The following is a 17617-nucleotide window of genomic DNA, read 5'->3' on the forward strand; positions in this document are numbered from 1 at the left end:
ACACACTATTAACTGTCTAATTGGTGAAGTTGTAGCTAACAGCGAGTTTGACAGTAGCAGTTTCAACCAGTTAAGTCGCCTAATGTTGACATTCACTAGCAGACACAGCCACTATAAACAATTTTCATGGTCAAAAAGATCCTGAAGCTGCTTCTTGCCTTCTGAGCAGAACACACTGAGTAAATAATCATCACAGTTTTGATAGAGAACTATTGATTTGACTCACTTTGCCTGATAAATAAAGGACAAACAAAGCAGCTGCGTTTTTATTCAGAAACATATGAAAAAAAGACAATGATTAGATAAAAGTACAGTATGCACCTTTATTGGTGCAGCTCGTATGTTTCTTCTTTGTTCATTTCTCTTTGTGTTTTATTTTGGGTTCTATTATCTCATGACTTTTATCGCTCTTGAGTGTGAAGCACTTTGTGTCTTTGCTTTGAGAAGTGCTGCATAAATTAAGATTTATCTTACTCTTAGCCCCCAAGAGCGAGGAGTGTGTGCTCAGTGAGTGTACCTGGTAGACGTGGTAGGCGTTGGCAGCTCTGCCCTGCAGGAACACAGAGGGGATCCACACATTGATGAGAGCACGATGAGCTCTGGGAGATATAAAAAAACAAGCACTTTCATTATCATTACCATCACCATTAGCATCATAATTATCATTATCATTGGTGGTGGCAGCAACATCAACAGTGTGTCAGCTCTATGCTTGGGCAGTTTTGGCACTTCACAGCTCACTGCTGTTTAGAAAAACTTTAACACCTCAATGAGCTCTTATATCTCACCGTGATATAGGCGTGACATGAATGAGTGAATGAACTGAACAGAGCCAACTGTGGTTTGGACATTATCTGCAGCTAAATTACTGTGAACACTTAATTTGACACATAGCTGTGTGAACTGATTAACCTCAATGAGGCATTACAAAATGAGTGACAATGCACAGGAAGTAGGCCTACTGAACACACCGAGATATAAGAAAAGGAATGACAATGAAAAAAATGCCATTTAAGATGTCATGCAGTCTTATACTGAATGTTGGATCTTGTTTTCCTTAAAATAAGTAAAAAAAATCTTCCAGTGGGAGGAGATAATTCCACTTGTATCCAATGCTTAACAACTTGCCACCAGAACTTTCTTGAATCGAGTGTCATTTTCTTGATACTGCCGGAACTTAATGAGATTAAAAGACTTGTTAAGATGAAGATTTTTACAGTGCAGAGAGAGAGAGTGAGAGAGTGAGAGAGAGAGATACAGAAATATATTCTTACGTCTCAAAATCTGAGAGACTCGGGTCATCTGACGTCTGGCTTAAATCACCTGGAACCTGTGCGGAGGGCGAGAGAGAGAGAGAGAGAGAGAGAGAGAGAGAGAATAGAAAAGAGTAAAAGATATATATGTACTGTACACATATAACATAATGTGTAGGTCACACACAACACACACATGCTGTGCATATACAGGACATATAAAAAACACACAGGCTTTAACAACAGTCAGTACACACAGGAGGACAACCACAAGCACATCCATACACACTTCTAGTTTCAGACAGACACACACACACATACATAGATGATCCAGGGTTCGAGGTGCTGGAAGTCCGGAGACCATTTTATTAAATCTGGTTTTCAATCCTGAATCCTTTTGTACCCCTTATTGAATATTTGTTTACGTAAACTCTTGCAGGAAAAAAGAAAATTTCTTAGTTTATAGAATATGTGTTCGAATACGAGTGCACTATCACAGAGCAAAGCTATACCTGTCTTATTTAATGACATAAACTCCTACTTGGATAATCTGTAACCAATAGTAATTTACCCAAAGATGAAGTGATTCACACAGGCAGGTTGAGGTAAAGCACTCATCCTCAAATTGTCATAAATGCTGCAGTTTTTTCTCGTTACGCTCTTTTCAAGTCATTTGTCTCATTGTCAGGGTTAAAATCTTGTTTTTTCGTTCAGCAGGGTGAGATAATCCCACTTGTTTCCAATGCTATTCAACTTGTCTCGAGAATTTTCTTGAATCAAGTTATTTTCTTGATAATGTCGGGCAGATTTTCTATAAGTCTGCTTTGTTTAACCCATTTATACTTATTCCAAGAAAAAAAAAAATGGAAACGTGGGATTATCTCATCCCACTGGCAGATTTTTCCACTCGCTGGAAGAAAAACAAGACTGTAGGACTGAATATAAGACTAATGACTTGTTAAGATGGAGATTTTCACAGTGTATTTAACGCTGTGAACATGTTTTTTTCATGAGGCTTGCGCTCTACTCCTTCATCAAAAGTTCTCTGATGCAAATATTGCACTTCAATCATTTCTTCATTGACTGGTGAAATGAATCCACAATTTCAACTGTTTGACATGATCTGTCATGTTTGGTTCATTAAGTCAATAAAGAAAGTAGTGCATACTTAGATTACATCATCAGTTACAGGCGGCAGTTGTAAAAGAGAACGGGGGGAAAAAAATTTGATATGAGATTTTTTTGGCTCACAGCTTAACAAATCCCAACATTTCACCAACTTGGAGCCAGCTCTAAAATGGACTCGCCAAATGAAACCCCAACTCAGTGATATGACAGCAGCAGACAACACACACACACACACACACACGTTTACTCAGCTGAAGAGTACCTCTGGAATGTGTTTACCTGCATGTGTGTGTGTGTGTGTGTGTGTGTGTGTGTGTGTGTGTGTGTGTGTGTGTGTCCATCCAGCCTGTGATTTGTTTCAGTGGTTGCATACTTCAAGGTCCCGAAAGGCACCACATGACCTGATTCCGGCCTTGTGTGTGTGTGTGTGTGTGTGTGTGTGTGTGTGTGTGTGTGTGTGTGTGTGTGCCCGTTGTCCCTCTCTTCCAGAGTTGGCCTGTCAGCCACTCGGCTCTCCCGGAGAGACTATCTGAGTGCTGGGCTAAAACACTGTCACCACAGCCACCCCCCCAACACACACACACTGGGTCCTCCAGCCTCTAGGCTTTGATCAAATCCCCAGACACACACACACACACACACACACACACACACACACACACACACACACACACACAAACACATACACACAGAGTTGGAGAGGCAGAGACAGGGAGAGCAGGTCTGGTCATCTCGTAGCAACTCTAGGGAGCTGGAAGCATGCATGCAGGGGTGGACAGCCAATCGCAGTTTGGAAGGACACACACAAACACTTGTGCACACATACACACACACACACGTACACACACAGTGAGTGGTCCAGCAGAGCAGGGCTGAAGCTGAGGGATAAGAGGTCCTATCTGCTGCCTGGGGCTCCCATCACTGCTGCTGTATCAACTCATACTGTGGACTGTGTGTGTGTGTGTGTGTGTGTGTGTGTGTGTGTGTGTTTGTGAAAGAGAGAGAGAGCGAGAGAGAGAGAGAGAGAGAGAGAGAGTGTGTGTGTGTCCAGACTGCCGTTGGGTCTCAGTCTCCACGTGCTTCAAGCTCCCTTGAGCATGACCAGATGTTGGCATGTGTGTGAGAGTGTGTGCTGTTGACTTTGAAAGTAATATTCCGAAACACTCTTGTGCAAACATACATCTATTTTGCTAGCTCTGTTTGATGTAACACAGCAATGATTCAACCTCTGTCCAGTTTATGAAAGCTTTTAAATTCACTGCTCTAAACCCTTGGTGTCTGACAGCTCTTTGTGCAGGAACTGATGCAACTTCCAGCTCGTGATGCTTTACACGGGAGACAGACCTCTATAGTTTTAGTCTGTTCTCTCCAATCAAAAATGACGGACTTCTGATGGAGCTTTTGTCATCCTCATCCCAAATGTTTGTTAGACCTGTAACTAGCATGGAGAAAACACTGCATTTTTACTGTGGAAGTCTAAAACAAAAACAAAAAAAAAAACAAAACAAACAACAATTTCCCATTTGTAAATGCCGAAGAGAACGGCCAATCAAATCAGAATCCCAAATCGGAAAATGAGTTTGTCACGTGATGTCATATCATCAATTCTCTTTGTAATCATAGTCATAACGTCAGCAGGTAAGAGATGGTTTGTTGTGTGTAGTGGACATCCATGTTCTTCCACTAGAAGTACCAGAACACATTGACATCAGAAGTCGTTGTTAGGATCAGGGTTGGAGTTAGGGCTTCGCATGACAAAGTATTACCTCACTGTGGCTTTTTTTTTTTTTTTTTTTTTTTTTTTACCCAACTTGGCTGTTTTAATTTCTTTAGACCCTCTGTTTGGTTTCACACAGAGGTCTGACTACATGAGACTAGCATGAGCAGTGAGAGCCAATGTAGCTGAACAGACAACAAAGGTGTCACCGACAGAAATTTGAGTTTTTTTGTTTGTTTTTTTTAAAGAGAAAGTCGAAGGAAAAAGTAGCATTAAGGGTTACAGGCCGACGAAAGGAGACCAAATCACTGGGAGAAGAATCGAGGTGTGGTGAGAGAGAAGAGGCAGTGTGTGTGTGTGTGTGTGTGTGTGTGTGTGTGTGTGTGTAGTCACTAACCGGTCCTCGCAGGTCAATGAGTTCTTGTCTCATCTGGATTATGAGGTGGTCTTTGGCCATGAGGGAGCGGTACAGGCGCTCATTAAACTCTATCAACTCACCGTGCATCTCTGCCACCTGCAGCACACACGCATACGCGCACACACATACACACACACAGACACACAGACACACACACACAAAGAGGAAGACAGTAAGAAACATATGCACGTTAATTAAATATGCTGTGGAACATTATTACCGTATATGGCATACATTTTAAAGAAAAATTGACTAGAATAACACAAATTATGTATAGTGTAAGGCTATTCATAAAATGCAATTCCTGCAAATTTCCATTATCACACAAAAGGCAGAATGACTGTAGGAGAGATGTAATAAATGTTGACAGCGGGACAGTTTCTGGGAAACAGTCAAACCCCTGACAGAGAGGGAGGGATGGAGGGATGGAGGGAAAGAGGGGGCGACTCCTAAATAGTCACACTCCCTCCTGCCTGCTAATCAACTGTCATCAGCTCTAACTAACACTGACATGGTGTTATATGTGCATGTGTGTGTTCCCTCGGTCCGTCTGCCTAAGCAGCCTGGACAGCGTGGACAGGTCTCTGTCAGCAGACTGACAGCTGTGACACACATTGTGCTGTATGGAGGACACCTGCTGTCACAGCCACTTCCGCAGAGCGCCGTCATACCTGACAGGTGAACCGAGCAGCCACTCCAACAGCGACCTTCATACACCCACCTATTACCATCCTGCTCCCTGCACACACTGCCACAAATTAGGACAAGATGAGCCTAACAACACAAACAATAATGGTGATAATAATAAACTCATCTAGGTCTTATCTGAAAGGAGATCACTCAATTCTTTATAGTGAATTGTGACTCTGATGCAAATATTAACTTTAAAGGTCCTATATTTAACTCTTTTTTGGCACTGTTCCCTGTGGTCCTTAAAAAATGTTAGTGAAGTGTGAAGGTGTTTGTGAAGCCTTGGCAGAGAGTTAGGTGTTCAGCGCTGAGAAAAGCTAGAAAATGAAACTTGTGTGTGTGGGAGTGGTTATTCACCTTCAGCGGTCAAATACAGTCTGTCAACCCTCAGTGATGCCACTTAGGGTTCCAAATAAAAAAAAAAAAAAAAAAAAAAAAAACCTGCTTGGAGACGTATGATTTTTATTTGATACGATCATATTTTATATGATGAACAATGTCAATTTTAATGACGCTATGAACTTCCCTCGAGTGCCAACCTCAGGTCAAAATGTGTAAACCCCACACAAAATACACTATATGGACAAATGTATCAGGCCACCTACACATTACACCTACAGGAGCTTTTGGTGAAATGGTGGCATCCTTTTACATTACTATTACAGTCCCACGCTCAAATTCTTCTCTTTAGAACGAGCCATTCTTTCACAAATGTTTGTAAAGGCAAACTGCATGGCCAGCTGCTGGATTTTATACACCTGTGGCAATGGGACTGAATAAAACACCTGAATTTGAAGATTAAGAGGTGTGGCCCAGTACTTTTGTCCATATAATGTATCATTAAATGTAAAAAGTGAACTGTTGTGAAATTTGGTGAGTGCATTTATACAGAACTCTCCAGAAGAAGATTCTTATGGATTGTGGTGACCCTATAACCTTCCGTCTGGTGCTAGCCCCAGGCCAAACATTTGACTTGTACACAACTTATCTGTTAATGTAATGGATTGCTGAACATATTCATGCTTCCCAGGAGATGACCTCAATCAATTTTGGTGTCACCACCACCTTTCCTTTACAGCCTTGGGCCATAATATCACATTTTATATCTCACAGTCTAATGGGCAGATTGCATGACGTGCGACGCCGGCTAACATTACAGTGCACTAGACAGTTGCAGAATGACAGTGACAAACAAACTGAGAAATAAACGTGCCATTCAGATACATCAACAAGTATCTAATTTTGATGCAAACTAGGCTCGTATTCTAAGTGAGACTGACTGAGAGTCAAACATGTAGGGTTGTATTTCAACAATGTTGCCATCTCGGGATGAGGTACAGTGTTTAGCAGCTACATGGGTGAAGGAGTTGGGGGTGTCGGGGCATCTCAGAATTTGTATATTCATAGATTCTTGTATACTCGATGAGCATTAGGAAGTAGAGTTGCTTGCAAGCATTTTCAGTGGTTTGTTTTGAAAACAAATTGTGGAGTAATGATATAAAACAATTATTTAATAACCACTGAATTTTTGTAAAGGCTTGAAAACATCTGGAGGGGATCTTTAATAGATGTTCAACTCTGCAGTGAGGAAAGTTTGGCTTTGTTGTTACAGCGTTGGTGTGCCCGCTGTAAAACAGAAAGTATGTTTCTGGGAGTTGGTCCCATGCCCATGTGTGCGGACATCAGCTAAATCCTCCTTATTACTGTCGGCTGTCAGCTAGAACTCTGCAGCCTGCTGAGTGTTTTGCCTTGAACTGCTTGTTGAGATCTGTATAGGTCGCTCAGATATTTTGCTCAGATATTTGCATTACCAGCCTTGGACAGCTTTGTAGCTTTTGGACAAGTTTTGATATGTCGGGTCGTGCGTGCGTCACTGACGGCTCTGGAAGCAAATGTGTTTATATTTGGATACTGGCACCACTTTGGTCCGCCAGTTTAGGTGGACTAGGATTCAGTCCAGGACATGGTGGACTGTTTGACGCTGTTGCCTATTTTCAGCTGTTTGTTTTGGTTCAAGTTTGCGCCGACTACTGCAGTCCAATGTCAAGAGCCAGAATGGAGTTCTATCGAGCCAAAAACTTCTTCTTCTGCTTATAACTGTTTAATCTGTTTATAACTGCCTAATCCACATGCCATCTGCATGCTTATGCCCTCTGGATGTGACACTGAGATGAAATTTCGGCTTGCACAGCACATTTGGTGAAAGTACTAAAAAACAATATTTTGTAACAGTGGTGTAGATGTTTCTGTTACTCTAAGCTCACTATTACAAAAAACATGTTCAACCACAGGAAACACATAATATAACAAATGCACATTGCCTGTCTGCCAGTATCAAACATAGCACTGTGGGTTTTTTTTTTCTTTTTTTCCCAAGTTGTACAATAACTGTAGCTCCCCTCCAGATAGTGTAACTGATTGAAAATGCTGGAATCAGTGGTGGGATTGACTCTTCTCCCAAGTTTCATCAAAATTCAATCAGCGGTCTTTGACATATCACGTGTGATGGACTGACAGATGGACGATGGACGAACAGATGAATCGATCGATAGTCTCCCATACTAATATACAATAAAGCTGGGAATTAAACCAAGCAGAAATGGTTAAAAATCAATTAATATAATTACACAAATAACACACATGAAAACAGATTAGTAGTAAAAGACTGAAAGTGGGCGTAATGAAAAATGTTCGATGAAAGCAAGTCTCTAAAAAGTTTCTTAAGAATCTTTTAAAATTTACTGAATTGGCCACAGAAAGCTCGACAGGCAGGACATTCATTCAGAGTCCCTAACTGCTGCAGACATTACCAGAAAAAAAAATGTATTAAAATCAATTCCAATGCATTAAACATTACCACAAAACATCTTCAAATCAATTCCAGTGCTAACCGCTGACCAGAGTACAGATGCCACAATTTGGTATCAATACTCTCCTCATTCGGCACCACTTAAAATCACAGCTGCTGCATTCTGGGACATTCTTGGCCATTTTTATTCAGGAGCACAGTGTGGCAGAGGTCAGCCAGGTAACCATTCCCAGTTCATACATTTCTCTCCTTCAAATAAGAGCTGTAGGCCTGAAAACACTCAGCGTGGATGTCGGAGTGTGGTGACTTGCACTCTACTCTTGACAAAACGCACGCAATTAGTACAAATCAATAGACAGAATCTCTGAGTAACTTTACAGACTGCACCAAAAGCAAAAAAAAAAACACAAAACGCCAAATGCCTTAACAAGTCATTCAGTCTAATCTTAAATGTTAAAATCTTGTTTTTCTTCAAACAACGTAAAAATAAAGAAATGAATAAACCTGCCAGTGGCATGAGATAATCCCACTTGTTTCCAATGCTGATCAACTTGTTTCCAGAATTTTCTTGTGGTCTGATTAGCCTAACTCTGTCTTGTTTCAACAAATATGACTGCTTCCAAAAATTAAAAAAATAAAAATAAAAATAAAAATAAAAAATCCTGAAAAAAAATGAAACTGCACAAAAAACATCTCCTCCCACTGACACATTTTTTTTTTTTCAGTTTTTTCTTACCACCTCTTATCTATACTCACACTGAGGTGAAGCATAACCAACTAAATAAATAACCAAAGAGAACTAACTTTGATCAATGGATCTCTCTCTTTCTGTTGACTTTACTCTCAACCAGAGCCCACAGGTTACAATAGCAGTGTATTGATCCTCAGACAGGCTCTTAAATCTCTCCGATGCCAAATACCACCTGAGCTTTAGGCACTAATCAAATTAGTAAATAAACCGGCAGCAATAAATCTGAGGGGTTTAGGAGGCCTTTAGATCCTTGTAGCTGGTTTCAATGATAATGAGTTTCACTATTTTTTGAGAAAAAAACAACAGGAGCCTTCAAATATAAATGTGTATGATGTTTGACAGGCATTCGACTGTGAATCATAGTAATATTATTTCAATCAGAGACGAACAGTGCTTTAGAAATCCGGGAATGGTGACCACGAGAATCAAAACTACTTACTAAGTATATGAAATGAAATGAAATTACTTTTAAAGCTGATATCATTCATGCTGTTCTAATTCCAGGCTCTGCTGTTTTTTTTTTTTTTAATTTACATACATGTACACCAACATACACAGTCAATATCTACATGTCTCCAAACAACGGTGACTTGAAGATTCTCAGGATCAGATAAGACGGCAGAGTAATAAAATGCAGACGATGGTAATCTTTGAAGAGACTCTGCCTCCAAAACACAACCCTCTCAGCTTGAAAATTAATCCCTGAACTCGACACCTCAATATTTCTCTCTATCCTGAAACCACCCTGAAGTTAGAAGTGAAAACTGAAGCAGAGAGGGGTCGAACGGGCAAAGCGTGCGTGATGAATGATTGGAAAATGACACACAAATCACATTTGCAGATCTTGCGGCCAGGCCTGACGGGGATGCGTCACCACCTGGCGGTTTCCCCTCGGGGAACAGGAAACACGCGGCCTTTGGTTCCCCCCCCTTCAAACCCTAAAACACTCTGACTGTTCCCAACACACCAGCCATTCATCATCTCTATTTATTTAGGTGCCGCAACTCTTAAATAGGACATTAAAAAAGAGGGAATTAATTTTAAGCGTGAAGGAACCCAATTAATTCTCACTGAGAGGGAGCTAATCAGTTTGTCATTCTGCGGCTGTGTGTGTGTGTGTGTGTGTGTGTGTGTGTGTGTGTGTGCGTGTGTGTGTGTGTCTGCATGTACAGTACATGAGTGTTTGTGTGTCTGCATGTACAGTGCGTGTGTTTGTGTATCTGTGTGTGTGTGTGTGCACGCTAATTTCAGCCAGAGAAGGGGGGTCTATTTTAAGCAGTGGCTGTGTGGCTATGTGCTAACGTCCCCAATTTGTTTAAACAGGGTCGTTCACGCCGTCTCTCTCTCTCTACCACTGTTAACTAACTCGGTGCCATTCAAGGACGATTCCAGTTTCTCTTCATCTTTTAGCCCACGCACTACACTGCGTACATACTTTACATTACTGCTGGCCATGTTCAAAAGCACACCATTCTCTTCTACATTCTTGAATCTGTTTTTTTTTTTACCCCGAGACCGCCATCCGTTTCAATTCATTTCATTACAGCACAAAAATCTGTTAAAATCTGGCACTATTTTAGTTTTGGCAAAGTTATATCACTGTCATACTGTTGTGTATTTTTGGATCGCTGTGTCTGAAAAGTCACAAAGGGCTCACATGCTTGAGGGTAACGCTAATATATGGGATTTCCAAGTCGGAGAAAATTCCTAGATGGTAAATAGACTTAATATTTAAAAGAAGAAAGCAGCCAAATTAAAATCATCCTTTTCATGCCATCATTTTCCCTGAACATTTCTCTTTGAGGTTTGATTTTTGGATAAAACTGCATGTGAATGCAATGCACCAGCAGAAATGAAAAGGCAAAATAACTTGACTAAAATAAATCAGGGCAGGATGTCTGCCTATCACAAGCAAGTTTCATATCTTGTTGGTATTCATACTTTAACAAAAAGAATGGCTGCCTGAAAGGAAAAAAAAAAAACTAAAAAAAACTTTTAAAAAATCCCAACAATTATATTTGCTTTGGAAAATGGTCAGCAGCAATGTATACTATGTGTGCAGTTTATTAAACAGGGGCTAAAACATGAAGAGGAGCTAGGACTGTCCCTAAAGAGGCTCTGAGGAAGCGACAGAACAGCAAATGACTTCTGCCTTCATTCAGTCACTTACACCCGCCAGGTTATTACTCTTTCTCTAGTCAAGGCCACGAGAAGGCTCGCTTCAGGCAGACATCAACCATTAAACATCCGCTGGAGTAAAGAGTAACTGCAGTGCCTGAAATCCCCCTCACATAACAAAATAAGGCAATATAGTAAAAGCACAAAGCAAGTTTTAGTGACTTGGACAGGAGCTAAAAGGCTGGGTCAGAACAATTGTGATTCAGGTTTGATTCAGTTGCACAAATGATAAATATACTGGCAAAGGAACAAAGAAAAGAAAAGAAAAAATGTGAAGATGACTGAAATTCAAAGAGGAAGAGTGATAAAAAAAAGAAAAATGCAAATAATATAAATTATAATGGCCTGGATACAGAACATCATAATTATACCTTAAGGAAAATCAGCATGTAGTCTTTGGAAGGGTGTGTGTGTGTATATGTGTATGTGTTCTTTCACTATATGATTCCTCCTGATTTTCACAACCTCAGTGGGAGCTTGTTAATCCAGGAGATGACTGACTACCTTACATTTTCCTTCTGGCCAGCAGTTTCAAGTAGAAAGGCGTTTCAACATAAAACTCTAACAGCACCACAAGGAATCTGACAGCTCAACAAGTTGTCAGAGCAGCGGCTCGACAGGCTGTTTTCCGGCTATCTGGAGCCTTGAAGCCACGGCTCTGCAGCTCAGGCAGGACGTCCGAGGGCCATGATCAAGGCTGAAGATCTAAAGTGAACAGAAGTGTCCTGGGATGCCCTTCCCGCTCAGATGAAAATCCTCATCAAAAGCCATTGCAACCCTTTGTTTTACAGTCTCCTGAGCACTAGGTGTTAATCAGGTCAATACATGGTAAAAAGAGTAAATCACCAAGTTCCTGTGACTAGTAACTTAGAGGGCAAATACCAAGAATTGATATCTACATATCTTAAAAGCTCCTCTGGCATTAAGTAGATGTTAAGTAACATTAAGAAAACTCTTGTCATGTGTGTAGGAAGGTAACAGTGTGAGTTAATCTGTATAATTGCTGAGGGATTAGAAATATTTCCTCTTTTACCCATCAATTAAAGGGAGATAGATAGATAGATAGATACTTTATTCATCCCGCAGGAAATTCACAGTTTTTCAGCAGTATCCACAGATTACAGATTAAATCAAATAAAAAAGATTTTAAAAAATTAAGAATAAGATCTAAGTACAACAGAATAAGATCTGAGTACAACAGAATAAGATCTAAGTACCAGTGTGCAAAAAGCAATGTGCAACAAAAAAAAAAAAAAAAATGTGTGCATGGGTGTATAAAATGTGCATAGAGGTAGGTCAATGTGCAAATTTAGAAGATGTGCAGCCACGAGTTTTATATTAGCAACAACCCAAGCGTGATGGTGTGTTTTCCAGCTACAATTCTGCCATAAATTTGCTTTTTTTTTTTTTTTTTCCTTTTTTCTTACATAAAGTAGTAATCATACACCATAAAAAGGTTAGTAAACATGGTATCAACTTTGAAAGGTTTTATTGGCCTATAAACTATGAAACTGCTTCTATGTAATTTAGGACGATTTAGCAGAAACCTGGAAAATACTTTTTGACATGGTACGTTTTCTTACAACTGTTTACATCATTTGAAATTCACAGAAGGATGTTCTGCAAAGACGTTGAGCAATAGCATACCTTTTCACTGAGTAAACAAGCTACAACTATAAGGGACGCATGTTTTTCCCCTGTTTCTTTGCATATCCCAGTTCCATGTACATGTAGTCCACATAACTTGTATAATGTTCTATATCCAAAGTCACAGAGTAAAACTGAGTCAAATGCTCAAAGAGTTGAAACTGCAATGTGAAAAAACAGAAAAACAAACAAACAAACAAAACTAATTCTGTTGTCTGACCCAGTTTGTGCCACATCCTTTCCCAATGTAATCATGACAAATGCATCATAAATGCTCCGCAGTAAACATTGCCATATAAGTCTTTCCTTGCCTTTTCCATGTAATAAAGACAAATTAGTTTAATTTATTTATTTGCTGTAGAGTTACAAAGTCACACAGTACAGTTATAAACAGAACAAGGGCTGGAAAAAGAAGCAATGTTTACTTCTGTGATAACATTCAAAGCTCCACAAGGACGAAGAACCCATCAATCAATGTGAGGGAGTTTCAAATTTCACAAAACAGAACTGCCAGCTTTCAAAATGGTCAAAATAATATGCTCACTAAATAAAACATGGGCAAAGTTGATAAGAAATGTAACTGACTAGACTGAAGACGAAGAGAAGAGTCTTAATGCTCGGCTTAAAATTTCCTTTCATTGGCTCACAGGTGTAATAGGCAATTAGCTTGTAATCTGTCACAGATTTGCAGTGAATGTAACCGCAGCAAGGTAAGAAAGTAACGACCCGATGGGGATGAAATTAGGCCCTGAGCGCTGTTGTGGTGCAAATGAAGCATTGTTTGCTGACAGACACTGGGACTGACCCGGAGGTGCTGTGTGGTGACGCAACCACTGGCACTGCTGGAGTCATCACAGCTTGATGCTGACCACTCGCTCTGTCCCGCTCTATTCAAAAACACATCCATACACACACACACACACACACACTCCTCCTTCACCCATCACCTCATCCTCCTCCTCCTCTGCTCTCAACTCCCGTCTTTAAAGAATCTCTTTGTGCCTCTTCCTCTCCTCTCCCTCCGTTCTTCTCCCGGGTGCCAAGAGTGTATGATCTGATCTAAGCTGAGCTGAGCTGGCCTCGATAAAACGGCTAAGAAAGCCCTGGCTGAGCTGAAACCCAAAAAGAGACAGAGAGAGAGAGAGAGAGAGAGAAAGACAGAGAGAGCGAGAGCAGTGGCGCAGCTGACCTGAGACCTAATAACCTTAATTAGGTGGGATGCCTACGATGAATGGGGTGAAGGGAAATGAGGTCAGAAGGAGGGAGCGAATGTGAATAAGCGTGAAAGTGTGCGGACGGACAGAGAGTACGGGAGAGTGATAGAGTGTAAGAGCGGGAGAGATACAGAATGAGAGAGAGAGAGAGAGAGAGAGAGAGAGGAGTGCTGATGTCGATGTCGGGGTCTTTATGGCACCAACCTTTACATGCACAGCAATTCAGTTCTTTAAGTCACCCTGAAATGAAAAATGATTCTAACCATCATACTAGACACCCATTTCACAATTTATGCTGCAAAATGGCAAAAAAAAAAAAATGTCATTTTATTGTACCTTTCAAAAAAAACTAAATCTCATTACTTTTACTTTCTGGAAAATGGAAAATCTTTAGTAGTGATTTCATCATGTCCTGAGAGGCGTACATGGGATTTCAGCAGATTTTTTTTTTTTTTTTTTTTTTTTTGACAATCTCACCTTTCCCATCCAATAAAACTCGTATCCTATTAGTTTACAGTATAAGTGATGATAAACCTGGTGCAGATCTTTGCCCTTTCCCTTTTGCTCTTCACCTTTGAGTGAACTCAGACTTTGTTTTTGATCCGTCTTTATTTTGGTGTTTCAGTGTTTACATTCCACACATCAGTACAGCTCACTGACAAAAATCAAAGACAAACCTCTTTGGAGCCAATGTGGCTACAAAAAGAGAAAACCATAAAAAATGCAACACACAAAATCACTTTTTGCCTATGAAACGCACTCTTTCATCTGCCCAAAACACAGGCAGTCAAACACAAGGGACAAATGATGCGAGACAAAGTCAAACAAAGTCTTGACATACAGTACGCAACACCGGCACACTGTACACACACACAAACTGAAAACTACTGAGCATATACATCATTTCTGATTCAGCATTTTACATTAATCCTTCATTATCCTGCAGCTCTTCTCAAGATGCGCCCCAGAAAAAGACCCAAACTAATTTGAATCATTTCAATGTAAATGCTGGATTCAGTACTCATAATATTTCACACAGCACTTCCACAACTGAAAGCCTGGGAGCTTATCTGCTGCTCAAACCAATAATATTTAAATATTTCTGTTAACAATTAAAAGTGAGAAGAAAATGATCACACCGATACTACTCCATTGTACAATTGTGCATTCTGATGCCAGCTAAAAGCTAGTAGTCGGGCAGTGCTTGCTGTTACTATTACCACTGGGACCTTTTCATATTGTTTTTTTCCTGGCGGAGTGTTTTGTCCGTGGGTGGGAAACCACAGGTGGGCAGGAATATTCTTTTGATTGGTTTATTCACAGCAGCCTTGAAACTCAATAGCAAGGTATCAAAGGTTCACAAAAACAGCTTAACCCTGGATCAGACCTTAACGAGGATACCAGGTTGCTGTGTGCATCTCAATGCAGCCGGTGTCTCTGTCTGCCCGCCTGACGCACTTCAGCCCTGCCGGTCCTAAACAGGAAGTGATATGGTGGAGCGATGGAGGAAGGAGGACGAGGAGCGTGAAAGAGGACCGATATAGACATCGCAAGCTGTGCTGTCCACTCAGAATTGAGGTGAAAAGATAGAGAGAGAGAGAGAGAGAGAGAGAGAGAGAGAGAGAGAGAGGGAAGGAGGGAGGGAGCAAGAGACAGAGAGAGAGAGACAGAGAGAGAGAGAGAGAGAGAGAGAGAGAGTGAGCGAGAGGAGATGAGAAGATGGAAAGTGGGAGGGTAAGAGAGCAGCAGATGGACCAAGAGAAAAATAGGAGTTTATAGAAATAGCTAAATTTGGCCCATGATACAGACGTAGCTCATTGTCACTGCCATATCATACAGCGAGCTCCATAAGCATTTGGATCACACATTTTTCTCAAGTTTTAGCGATGTAGTCTTATTACTTTGGACGTGAAATGACACAATGACGATGATGTTGTACAGTCTGTCGGCTTTAATTTCAGGGTGTTTTCATCCAAACCGGATGAAGATTTAGAGAACTAAAGCCCCTTTTTTAGCACATGTTCTCCCCGTCTCCCGGTGCCAAAAGTATTTGGACAGATTAAGAGTAGGCTTACACTCAAAAAAGTAGTCATGCACAGTTTGGAGTTGAAATTCTTCATATACAATGACTTTGATTTGTAAGCTTCACGTTTAGTATCTTTACGGTCTAAATCTAATCTAAATAGCAAACATAAACTTTTTAAATGGGGCTTTCACAGTACTCTAACTCCTTTTTTGACCTCTTGACCTTTTGAAGTTAGATGATTTCAGGGTTGTATTTGAGCAGGCAGGAGGGATTAAATGACAGATTGAGAAACAACAGCACTGTCTGCACATGATGCATTCATGGCATTATCTGTGTAAGATGACAGAATAATATAGTATATGATGGAAATTGTGCCGCTATATTCATGAGGCTGCAGTTAATGTATTTCTGTGAAGATTCAACTGTGAGATAGATGTGGCTAGAGTTGCTCAGAGGCAGTATGGATTACAGGGTTGGCACAAGAACTACAATTAAACAACCTAATTGTTATCAAACTGGAGCTGAAACATCAAACTGCTGCAGAGCCTCACAAGCACCATGGATGACTTCAGCAATTGTTGCTCAATAGCAAAAGTAGCGGGGAGGAGATGTCGTTATGTTGTCGTCCACGCCGATCTTCAAGCTCAAAAGCAGGAACATGATAATTTAAAGCTGATTTGATAAGTGGTGGTTGTTTTTCACAATCCATTCAAACAAAATACCCAAATACACAAAGTTGAAAACATCACCATGTCCTTTGTGTCGCTGTCCAAATCTGGAATTATTCTTGTAATCTAAAATAATTCATTTAACAGAAACTAACAGGGCTTATGCTCTTTGAGGAGTTGTGGGCCCAAAGTGAGCCCCCATAAGCAACAAACTGATGCCATTCTTCATGACCAGAAACAGCAAAATGGTAAACATGAATGATTTGAAGCTGTTGTTACTGTAAGTTCAAAATAATTTTTGCCTACGCCGCTGTGATGTTGCATTTGTTTGGGAGAAGAACTGTCAGGAGGTTGAAAATGAGATTGAGAATGATAGAAATGCTAGAAAAGAGACTGCAATCAAGTGTGACATGTGCAGGCGCAAATGGAGACAAACTGTAATGCAATTGAATGGTCTCTTGATGGTAAGATCTTTTTAATTATCGCTCACTGCTTTTTAAAATTTTTTTCTTAGAAATGGCAGGATACTTTCATGCTGCTTGTGTCATACATTTAATCAATCAGATTTTCAGCGCTAAAACACTCGACAGTTGCAAGGACCTTGTAGAGAACCTTTGGGGACTCAGGAACTCAATGCCACGGGCAAAAAGAGGGCATAGAGGGGTTCAAGGTTCCTCAAAAGGCTTACTGTGTTCTGGGAAGAGTTCCTGAGGAGGAAAAGGAGTAGCAGAGAAGCGTCTACACCCAGAGCTTGTGTGAACACTTTAGAATGGATTTACCAGCCTGTCTGGATGGACTCGAATGAAATAAGAACAATTCTGGCATTTCAAGAGTCACATTCACTTGTTTTACACAGCAAACACAACAGGCATTATGGTTCATATTCAGCCGGTTATTGCTGTCTCTCCTCTCTGACTGAGGAGATTCTGAGTCGGCAGCTTGTAATTGTTGTTCTTGTTCTTGATGTTGTTTATGGTTAATTAATGAGCATGTGGATCAAAGGGAGAATCCCTGATCCCCCTGGACCATTCGACCCATATCTCTTCTCCATCCTCCATCAGCAGCATGCTGCCTCCACTTAACAATACAGCACAGCAGATATGAAAATACAGCGTGGC

The 17617-nt window shown here is 40.6% G+C and overlaps 1 protein-coding gene across 2 annotated transcripts in view; it reads right to left on the reverse strand.

The window, feature by feature from the left end:
* The window catches only part of snx29 (sorting nexin 29), a 166813-nt gene that overhangs the window by 56973 nt on the left and 92223 nt on the right, over positions 1–17617 (reverse strand). For both annotated transcript variants that reach the window (XM_030077892.1, XM_030077893.1), the window contains exons 16-18: positions 4496–4612; positions 1275–1330; positions 518–599 (exon numbers count right to left, since the gene is read on the reverse strand). In XM_030077892.1, the coding sequence (XP_029933752.1) occupies positions 518–599; positions 1275–1330; positions 4496–4612 (255 nt within the window). The remainder of the gene's footprint in view (positions 1–517; positions 600–1274; positions 1331–4495; positions 4613–17617) is intronic.

This window comes from Myripristis murdjan, chromosome 19, assembly GCF_902150065.1.
Source record: "Myripristis murdjan chromosome 19, fMyrMur1.1, whole genome shotgun sequence".
NCBI lineage: Eukaryota > Metazoa > Chordata > Actinopteri > Holocentriformes > Holocentridae > Myripristis > Myripristis murdjan.